Below are 11,381 nucleotides of genomic sequence, written 5' to 3'. Positions count from 1 at the left end.
CCAGAAATAGTTATGGACTTAGACACCTTGTCCAACAATGTTCACATACAATTAGTATATTTAATACTAATTAAACAATTATACACGCTCAAAGGAGCGGAAAACACTTTTGGTTGAGTGTTTGGGGTCCCGGGTAGCGTTTAAGGGTGCTAAGGGCCTCCTATCAGTTGTGGAACTTTGCTAAACTCAAATATCAAGTGTATGAATGGATTTAAAGCATTAATATGGACCAAACTTGGAGTTTACGGCCCAACCTAAGGAGTTTACGGTCGTAAACTCCCAAGGGTACATTCTTGGGTGTTTTATGCTTCTAGCTTGCTTATTGATTTATTCTAAGCACTTTTCCCAAAAGGCATGAGTGGGTTTGAGGCCTCTAAGGGCATGTTCTTTGAGTTTACAGCCAAGGGACCACTCCTAAAGGAGTTTACGGCCGTAAACTCTAATCCTTAGAGTTTTGGGAAGTTTAAAGCCCCTATTGCCTTTCTAGTGATTTCTAATGAAGTGTGATGCTATTTTGGAGGATTAAAACCAACATTTGAGTGGGTTATGGGGAGTTTACGGCCTAGATAATTGCTTGGGCCATAAACTCCAAGTCATCCCTCAATTCCTTGTGTTTAAGCCCTTAAATCCCCTCCTAGTATTTTATGGTAAGTGTATAAGGCCATTTGGGGAACAAAACAATTATTTTGGGCATGTTTAAGTGTGTTTACGGCCTTGACCCTTGTCTGGCCGTAAACTCCCTTTAATAAATCATTTTGGAGTGTTCCAAGGGTCTAAACTCAAGAGGATAAGTTCCTAAATTATGTATGAAGCCCTAGGATGAGTTTGGAGTGCATTTGGGACCATGACTTGTGGAGTTTACGGCCTAAGCATGTGCTTGGGCCGTAAACTCTTCTTTGAGTCCTAAATCCATGCATTTTGGTGTTTAAACACCCCTAGGCTATATCCCCTAATAGTTTCTAAGCTTATGGTCAAGTTTAAAGGCATGATTGGCACCATTTTAGGGGTTTACGGCCCTAGAATGTTCCTGGGCCGTAAACTCCTTATACCATGCCTTCTTGGATATTTTTGGGCTATAAACATAATTCCATACGTTTAGAATAAGCTAGGGTAAGCGGACTTACAATTTGGAAGCGTTTGGTTGCGGATTCGGGACGAAAACGGGTCTAGAGAGAGAGTTTAGAGAGAGTGTGTAAAAAGTCTCCAATGGACTCCACTCACCCTTATATAGGGTTTTGAGTCGGGGCTCAGTGGAATTCTACCCATTACTGCCGTTAAACGGGGCTTTTGGTCGCACCCGATCTAGTGGTCGTAATAATAAAACTTGACATTTTCCAATTCAATGGAAATATGTGTCATGTGTTTTTATTCCCTTATATCACGACTTAACGGCATATAAATTATAAACAAATGGGATGTTTATTAAATTGACTCCTTCTAATTAACGGAACTTTTATACAGTGGAATATTCCGTTAACGGTAACGGGGAAAATGTAACGGGAACACTTGGGTTGTCACAGAATGAAGTTTTTTTAATTGGTTTCTAACATAATGGCACACCAAATTGTTGATAACTTCATCATACATTGCCTTACATTGCCTAGAATGAAATGCAAGAACAAATTATCTTATTGGAATTGCAAAGACTCAACTAAGCTATTGTCTATAATCTTTGAACTTACATATTTTACTATTTCTACCCATTATATGAACCTTTCTCAAATTATTACATTGTTGATAATTGAATATTGCAGGAGTGTATACATGGTATGCCAGAAAAAATATGTTGGGGATGTTGATGATGAAAGACTAAAATTAGGGTTTCAACTTGTTACTTTTCAATTTTAGAATTGATACTATTTGTGGCCATTAGAATTTTATAAATCATCTTTCCAGAAAATCATCTTCTGCCAAGGTTGTTCACTTATTCACTGACCCAAAAATATGAAGAACTCTACCAAGAGAATGGAGGTTCTCCCTCTTATTCCCCACCAACACATGCTTAAATCTTTTGTTGACATCATATTTAATTTGTAGGGTGACTCTATAAAAACCTTGGAATCTGGGCCTTATGGAGATGTCATTGGTGTTAAACTTCAAAAATGGATCTACCATCGAAGCAAATTTTCCCTTAATTAGATGAAAGGTAAAAATGTGTGTGTTCCATTTTCCCTTAAGTGCATTAAAGGTTCTGCAAGGGTAGTTTCTAGCACATTAGTTGGAGTCACGTGTATATACCCTGTTTTATACAAAAAAAAATGTGTTTTGAAGCTTATAAAATATACTCTTGTGAAAAGTAATTGCTATGATACATTGATACACATTTGTTTTTTTTTTTTTTCACATTCAGGTTAAGTGATGGGGGCTTCGTGGTGAGATTAGAGAGGATGGAAATTAAAAGGATGCGATTGTATGGCTACATGTAATATCTGTATGGTTTTTTCTTAAATAAATATTAAACAAAAAGATATTAATATTTGGCTATTTTGTAGATGTTCAAGCGTCATGGATGGTGTTATGTCTGAGTTCCATAGAGGGGTTAAAAGTTTCCAAATTGATGATGACCAAAATATTGGTGATGAAGGAGAAAAGATTTCACTGATACTAGAAAAACCTGCATTTCCAGAAGTTATAATGGCTGAAATGATTTCAGAACAACTCACTTTATTTGCATCTTATCAAGCAAAAATAGAGATAACACCCACCCTCACTCTTTCATGTGCAAAAGACAAGAATGTCCTTCACTTTAAATGAATAAACTTAAATGATCGATGTCATTGTTTTGCAGGCATGTATGAAATTAGAGATGCAAAAGTCAGTTAAAAGGGCCTAAGAAGAAGCTAGTCAAAGTTGTTGGTTTGACTAGTAAAATAACTCACATTCTTTTGTAACAACTATTATTTGTGTACAGTTTTATAAAATGAGTAAGCTAGTTAGATATGGAATACTTACTGTTTTTGGAAATTTGTTTAGGTGGTTGTTGTCTTAATTTTGTTCTAAGGTGAATATATGATGTTTTTAGCCATTTCAGCATTGTAGATTTGTAGGTTTCTTTAAAGTTACTTAAATGGGTTAAATAATAGAAATAGTAACAAAAATCAGTAATTTGGATAAACTAGTGACGACTTTCTGTGGTCACCAAGTGGATAAACCAGTGACGACTTTTTATAGTCACTAATTGGATAAGACAGTGACGACTTTTTATAGTCACTCATTGGATAAAACAGTGACGACTTATTATGGTCACTAATTGGATAAAACAGTGACGACTTTCCTTGATTAGTGACAACATTTAGTGGCGAAACGGGTCGTCATAGATTTAGTGACCAGTATATGTTAGTCACTAATTAGTGACCATTTTTATATTTTTGTCACTAATCAGTTTTTGTGACTGACATATAGTGACGACCAAAAATTTGGTCACTAATTCATTTATTGACGACTCTTTCTATTGTTAGTGACCATTTCGTTTCGTCACTAATTGACATATTTTTGTAGTGTAATGACTTAATAAAATAATATATTTCTCACTTTGTACACATTTAGTCCTTCATATTTTTATTGTTGCAAAATAAGTTATTTTTATTTTTTGTACTTGTTCACTACTTATGAATGATTTTGTTATGTTTTTTTTCACTGACATACGTGGTACAATCATTAATGAGGTGTTTGGGGCTTTTGATGCTTATGTTCGTCGCGATCTCAACTATTTGGTTGTTTAGGTCATGTGTTCTGAACGTCATAACTTCTTCATACGATCTCGGATTTAGCGATCTTTATATCCACGCGTTCGTATTTTAGTCTACTACAAATTTCGTTTAGATTACTCCTGTTAAAAAGTAATATATTTTTACTTATGATTTTTATATCCATATGTGTTTTATGAATGCATATACATAATTTTTTTTATAAAATCGTAAGTAAAAATATATATTACATTTTAACGGGAGTGATCTTAACGAAAGTTGTAGTAGACTCAAAAAACGAACATGTAGATATAAAGATCGTTAAAATTTGAGATCGTGTGAAGAAGTTATGGCGTTCAAAACACAAGACCTAAGTCAAACCACAAGACCTACGCAACCAAACAGTCGAGGTCGCAGTGGATATAAACATCAACAACCTCAAACACCTCATCAATGATTATCCTACGTAAGATGTTGTGAGAAACCCTAAAAGAATCATTCATAAGTACAAATACCGAATGAGTACAAAAAAAAAAAAACCTCATTTTGAAACAAAAAATATTAAGGACTAAATGTGTACAAAAATATTAAAGACTAAATGTTTACAAAATAAGAAATATATTACCTATTAAATCATTTTTCCCAAATAACCTAGAATAACCGATCATAATGATTGAATACGTACGGTTTAACAAGTTGAAGGGGTAAATATAAACAGAAAAAAAAAAACTTAGTGACTAAATATATAGAATTGAAAAAATATATTACTCATTCAAGTCATTATTCCTTAGTAGTTGATTCATGAGTCGTGACATATGAGCAACATGAAGAAACTTATTTCATGAAAAACGTTACTCCATGGAATTTGCTCCCTGGACCCTGAATGTCGAGCTACATTACTCTCTTGTTTTCTTTTACCCTTTAACGTTCTCAACACCCATGTTTTGAAACAGATCACACTCACGCTAAAAAAAAATAAAAAACAATAATAATAACTGAAACTACACATTGTTTCATGCATGTAAAAGGAAGTATTTATTTGCATAGAGTTGTGTATCACATGTGATGATGAGAAAGAGTACAAGCATAGATTTCTTTCCCCAAAATTGGGGTGTTTTTTGAGTTGGTGGATCCCACTCACTGTCAACCTCTGTGCTATAAATGCAAGTAAAACGTACACCTTTTAAGTAAACCCTTTCACCACAACGTGCTACACTGCCAACTGCTTGACTCTTATTTCATCTTCTTACTACCCACCCCATCCTTATATATCCCCAACTCTTCCTTTCTTTTCAAACTCTTCCATCATTACATTTTCGTACACCCCTTTGCATCCTCCTTATAAACAAACAAACAAAAACATATTTCAACGAGAAAGTATCTACATATATACACACATACAACCCTAATATGTATATGTGTGGTGGTTCTAATAATGCCATGGTGTTTTCCTTGCCATACGATGGAGAGTCACCTACTTCCTCCGCCGTTGATTGCACGCTTTCTTTGGGTACGCCGGCCACCCGTTTAGCCGGAGATTACGAGAGGAACACTCACCATGAGAGAAGACCCTCTTGGTCCGCTAGTTTCTGTTGGGATATTTTACAAAACACGACGGCGGTGGTACCTTCACAGAAAGCTAACCTTGGAGGTGGTAATGGCGGAGCATCCGCCGCCGGTGACCCTTTACTTGCTAGGCGATGCGCTAACTGTGACACCACTTCCACCCCACTTTGGAGGAATGGCCCCCGCGGCCCTAAGGTAGGTTAATTAATTTTTCTGGCGACTCGATTCCATGAAAGGTTTTTTTAACCGTTTTGAAATTTTTATCAATTTCAATCTGCAGTCGCTGTGTAATGCATGTGGAATCAGATTCAAGAAGGAAGAGAGGAGAGCCAACGCGGCGGCGACTAGTGGAGGCGATATGGCGGAGATACAACATTACCAACCGGTGATGAACGGGAACCCGTGGCTTCACCACCCTCAATCTACCCATAAACTATCGTCATACTATTCTCCGGCGGCGGCGGCGGCGAAAGGGAACGAGTTTAGGTTCATTGATGACGTGGACGACAGAGATTCTCCGTTTCTATCATGGCGTCTCAACGTTACTGACAGACCAGGTCTCGTCCACGGGTTTACGAGATGAAGTGGGCCCGTATTAGTTACATGATGACGTAGACTCTAATTTGATTTATTATATTTCCAGAGTAAAATAGTTTTAGTCCAGAGCATTACTTTGGTGATTACTAGTACTTTGTGCATTGGTACTCGTACATCGGTTGTCGATTTCTGCTTTGGAAAAGGACCCGCTTTATTTATTTAGTTTAATTAATAGTGTCCTTTTTTGTTTATTCGGTCAAACGTATATGTTTCGGTCTCAAGAAATAACTTTTTCCCAAATGTATCTCATGAGTGAATTTCGTTTTATATTATTAAACTTCCTTTAATAATTTATAATTTTCATATTCCGTATTTTGCTTCGAATTACAATTCAATGCATAATGATAGGATTCATGAGTAGCTAAAAAATCATTTAATTGCTTGTCAAATCCTCATATTAACTATCAAAACGACTCTTTTATCCAAAAATGTATATAGGCAATAACGAAATTCTTGAATCCACAAGTCGTTGTTTCTGTATTAAATATTTAACGAAGTTTTTTACTTCCCTGCCAAGTAAAAGAAACAATCATGTTTATTAAATAAGTCAAAAAGAAACACTGATATATAGCTTACCAGTGTCATCTGAAGGACCATTGTATTTCTTCCAACGTTTTTCCTTTGGTTTCAGGAACCCATAGTTTCACAAAAACTAGAGTAAAAGTTGACACAGCAGCATAGATGATGAAAGTTCCTGTAAAAAAAAAAAAAAAAAAAAAAAAACTGTTCACTTCAATAACTTTTTGTCACAAATTTACACACAGTGACACACACACACAGAAATATATAATACCTCCACTGCTCCAGGTCAAGAGTAGGGGTGCTGTCATTGTAATAATCGATGCAGCCAACCAATTAAAAAGTGTTGCAACACTGCCAGCAAGGCTCTTAATATTTACAGGAAGTATCTGAAACGATCAAAACATTAAGGATTTAAATGTCTTATTATTTAAATTAACAAGAAAAATAATTCATTATTTTTGTTTCCAAATCAACTATATACCTCGGACATTATAACCCAAGGAATTGGTCCAAGTCCTAGAGAGAAGCCGGTCACCATAATCTGGATGGTCAAAATAAAAGAGTTATTGTTCCAGCAACTCATGAGCTAACTCACACTGTCTGTCCCAAAAGCATTATGTGAGATGCAAATCAAGTATAAATGGCTTATGTCAGAGTGTAGTTTGAAAAAGTAGCCCAATCGGCATTGGAATTGAAACTCTCACACTGCAGCTGCTGAGACTCAAATCTTTGCTTGTTCTGCAAAGATACCAGTCTGAAAACAACTCGAAGATTTAAGAAAGCATACCACTAGTCCAACGAGTGACAATATTCCCAAGAACCCATAAAGGGACGAATCTTTAGCAACAAGTTGCTGAAATTCAACATAAGTGTTAATATGTATAGTTGAGGGACTGTTTTTGTCATTTATGTATAGTTGAGGGACTACTTTTTCCATTTATGTATACTTCCTATCCTTTTTCTTCCCCTTGGTTTTTGGCTAAAGTCAGTTTCTTACATGCAGCCTTTTATTAGCCAAAAAACTTTAAGGGGTATAGAAAATACAAAGTATAAATATAGCTATCAACTACACATAAATGACAAAATGGTCCCTCAACTATACATATTAACAATAGTGAAGTAAAGTAAATAAGTATTTGAAATAGCAAAACATTAAAAAGTAAAAAAAGTAACTAGCCTTCAAAAAGAAACTCATTGAAACAAGAAGGTTGCTTGCAACCATTAGAATTGAAGACAACTGCATCATGAAAAAATGGTTTTTTTTTGTCAGTTTAAACTTTAAATCTGTCATAAAAAGTTTGAGCAAAGTTTTTAGCTATTGATTACCATTAAAAGAACTCTTCGACCACTTTTGTCCACCAAGGATGTTGTAACTGCAGTAGCAACAACCTAAATATATGCCAAATGCTGACCAAATTGATAAGTGTTTTTGCATTAAAAACTTTGAAAAAAAATAGTATTTAGTAAAAGTGAAATACCTGAATTGCACCAAGTCCAAATGTTGCAGCTTTGCTGGATGAAATTCCTGTTCACAATAAAGTTGACTGGTCAATCTCAAAAGGATTATTCTTCCAGCAACCTCTTAAATCAGATACACAGTGGGCCCACTAGGTGACAGTATGTAAAGTGTAAACTAACCAGCTGATTTGAAAATGTCACTAGAGTAGAATAGAACACCATTTATACCACTGAGTTGTTGAAGAAGAAGCAACCCTATTCCTACCTGTATGACATAGTTTAACAATAAAAAAAAAAAAAAAAAAAAACAGAAAACTTTTAAATGTTTTTAAAGTTTAAAGAAAGTTAAATTTAAATGTAGAAAAACTGGTGAATTATATACCATTAAAGGATACCAATATCTTCTTCTCTTAAGTTCAGAAAATCGAATTGTAGCTCGTTTTCCTGAGTTTGCTACAGATCTCTGTTGGAATTGCATTATAGATATCAAGTAAATGGGAATTTAGGATAATTTTTAGAAATGTGAAATTGATACTAATTACATACCTTGATCTCATTAAACTCAGAGGAAATGTCTGAATCGAATCCTCGCAAAACTTGCAAAGATGTTTCACAATCTTCAATAAACCCCATCTTGGCCTAAATAAAAGAAAAATATAGGTCAAATTACATGAAGTTAAGGTAGTTAATTAATTGATTAAGCTCAAATTTATGAATCTTACCAACCAACGAGGAGATTCAGGAATGAAAAAAAGACCAGGTATCAGAAAGATGCATGGCAAAGTACCAAAAGCTGCCAATACTCTCCATGGAAGAAAAAGCCCCAAAAGGTATGCCAATAGTATTCCAATAGTAACAGAAAGCTAAAAATAGGAGAATACATGGTAAATTACATTATGTATTTATAATGAAGAAAGAAAAAGAATCATAACTGAGTAACTAACCTGGTTAACAGATCCTAAGCTACCTCTCATGTTTTGAGGTGAGATCTCAGCAATGTATACAGGAACCTATAGATCATATGTGAATTGGAAACTTAATCTTAGTTGAGTTTTATAGCAGATGGAAAAAAGAAAGGTCAAAGTAGAAGAAGCCTAAGATTCACCGCATAAGATATTACACCAACACCAAAGCCTTCCAATAATCTTCCCATATACAAGAATGAGTAATCCTATGAACAGATTACACAGAAATTATGAATATTGATTACAAAAAGTGATATAAGATGATTGATTTCAAGGCTAGAAATGAGGTTAAAATGGTCGCTTACTTTGGAAAATGAAATAGCAAGCCATCCAAGTATGTTGGGAATAGCAGCAATCATCAATGACTGCAACAAATTTACACCATTGATGAGGTTTAATCGTTTTACAGCATCATGAGCAATATAGATGGAGATTAAATAATACCAAATTGATAAGATTATCTTACCCCTTTTCGTCCAATGTATTCTGCAATTTGACCACTAGCTATTGCACCCACCATAGCACCCACATTTGCTAAAGAACCAAACACGGAGAACTGTTCATCAACAAAACTTTACGTTTAAAAAAGCAACTCAAGTTTCACAGGTAAAAGTATTAGAATGGTGGTAGTGGATTTTTTTTAAGATCAAACCTCCGAAATTTTAAGTTTAAGATCGGTTATGATGTCTGCCTGCGTAGGATTTGAATACCCACACTGTGTAAGAGAAAACAAACACTCGTAAGTCTGAGCACATACACATTTTCAATTTCTGATTATACATCGAAAGAGCGGGAGAGATTACAGTGAACCCAAACTGAATGGGGCCTAAGGCGACGATGAAAACGCAGAGGAAAATGGAGACTGATTCACGAAGGATTTGAGCGGAAGAGGCAAACATGCTAGACTGCCTGGAGCTCATACCAGCCATGCGGTACCAACTTCCGGTGTGGAGGAGCGGCTTCTTGAGGCTGCCGCCTCCGCCTCCACCTCCGCCCCCTTCTTCGATCTCCGGATCTCGTGACGCCATCGGAAAGATAATAGCTAGAGAGTGTAAGAGAGAAGGAATGTAATGAGTACATAGGGTATATGGTGTTATGAGCTCTTTCTGTTCGACGAAATGCGAAAGTGACGGACAAGCTGAGAAGAGGCCGGAAGACAAAGTCTGTTGCGGACAGGGGTATACGAGTACGATTTTCGCGGGACTTTTCTTGAATACTACAATACATATAGTGAACTACTTGTACCAATTATGGAATAATTTTTGATTGGTCACCGTGGTTTGATAAAAGTGACACATTTAGTCCATACTATTTATTTCTAAGCACTTTTTGACCTTATTTTGTAGTTTGGCTGTACCTTCGGCCCCTCACACTAACTGCCATTAGTGTGGAACCGTTAAGACCCACCATGTGCCATACACATGAGGGTATTCTAGTTTTTTCACATAACACCGCTACAAATGTTCAGCATAATTAGTTGATAACTCATTGGATCTTAAAAAGGAATCATGGTATTGGTAGCATGACGAGTTTGTACATCATGGATCATGCTATTCTTATCGGCCTTATGGATTATGGTGTACTCAAAGGGCTAGAGTGTGATTATGTTTACATCGACAAGTCGTTTATAAACGTTAATGATCTCTAACATTGTGTAGACCAAAGCACAAATATATCTGGTATTTGTGTTTGCTTATGATACTGAAGGTTTAGGGAGAATCACACATGTAAATGGAATGTTGAAAAGCTTTGAATGGTGAATCTGCAAAGTGTTTATTTATCTAAACTACAAATCATGTATTTACCTAAGACCATTTACAATCTTTTAACATACAATGGCTAGTCACTAAGAAATGTTGTCATTTGAAAAGCTTACGTCTTGAGAAGCTTGAACGCCTATCTCATTTTACATAATGTTGCAAAAATGACTAGGTGGTCCCAGGTTGGTTGACTAGCGAGTAATAAGTGCTCGGCCTAGGTGGGAAGTACTTGATGAGTACTTGGATAAGATATATTATAAAGCGATTAATTTTCAAAATGATAAGCAAGATCAATGATGAACTATACTCAAGGGAGTAAACCAATGAACTTTTTATCCATAATGATTTTTGACACCAAATTTCACAGGAACATTGTGTTGGATTAAGGTGTCTAAGCTAGTAAATAAATTGGAATATTCTTGTAATTAGAAGTGCCGATACAAAAAGTTACCCTCTTTTAGCTAAGGAACCGCAGTTTGGATTATCGATGCTACCGTAGAAGAAGTTGACTACCAAAGTTGGAGAAGATCTTATGTGAACCACAACCGTAACCGCAACAGCTACCACAGAGATGAATGATGAATGAAGACTTTCATGTTACTTTACTAACTTAGCGTGTTTGCTTTGTTTTGTCCAGTGAACCTTGCATGGTCACTGAAGTCTGTAGAATAGTATTTGTTTGTTTCCAATGTAACTTTTCGGGACTCTAAAAATAGAGACTCCCTCTTCATGTATTAAACACACCTTCACGATCTTTCTGAATTATTTTTGCAATACATAGATCATTCATCTCTATCTATTATCTTTCGATAAACCGAGTTCCTCTT

General features: G+C 35.6%; 2 protein-coding genes across 2 annotated transcripts; one reads left to right on the top strand and one right to left on the bottom strand.

Moving 5' to 3' along the window:
• The first annotated feature begins 4,712 nt into the window (after positions 1-4,712).
• On the top strand, positions 4,713-6,050 carry LOC111909164 (GATA transcription factor 19). The gene is made up of 2 exons (XM_023904954.3): positions 4,713-5,447; positions 5,533-6,050. The coding sequence occupies exons 1-2, from the start codon at positions 5,097-5,099 to the stop codon at positions 5,833-5,835; spliced, it is 654 nt and encodes a 217-aa protein (XP_023760722.1). The 5' UTR covers positions 4,713-5,096; the 3' UTR covers positions 5,836-6,050.
• Positions 6,051-6,425: 375 nt separating this feature from the next.
• LOC111909165 (sugar transporter ERD6-like 4) lies at positions 6,426-9,972 on the bottom strand. Its single transcript, XM_023904955.3, has 17 exons — positions 9,598-9,972; positions 9,447-9,509; positions 9,261-9,350; positions 9,100-9,159; positions 8,935-9,000; positions 8,774-8,839; positions 8,552-8,692; positions 8,376-8,468; positions 8,212-8,292; positions 8,010-8,094; positions 7,850-7,896; positions 7,698-7,760; positions 7,549-7,608; positions 7,159-7,224; positions 6,853-6,912; positions 6,643-6,757; positions 6,426-6,543 (listed from the first exon to the last, which is right to left on the bottom strand). The coding sequence occupies exons 1-17, from the start codon at positions 9,820-9,822 to the stop codon at positions 6,431-6,433; spliced, it is 1,494 nt and encodes a 497-aa protein (XP_023760723.1). The 5' UTR covers positions 9,823-9,972; the 3' UTR covers positions 6,426-6,430.
• Positions 9,973-11,381: the final 1,409 nt, after the last annotated feature.

Source organism: Lactuca sativa, chromosome 4, assembly GCF_002870075.4.
Source record: "Lactuca sativa cultivar Salinas chromosome 4, Lsat_Salinas_v11, whole genome shotgun sequence".
Classification (NCBI taxonomy): Eukaryota; Viridiplantae; Streptophyta; class Magnoliopsida; order Asterales; family Asteraceae; genus Lactuca; species Lactuca sativa.
This window is presented reverse-complemented; position numbering and strand designations above follow the sequence as displayed.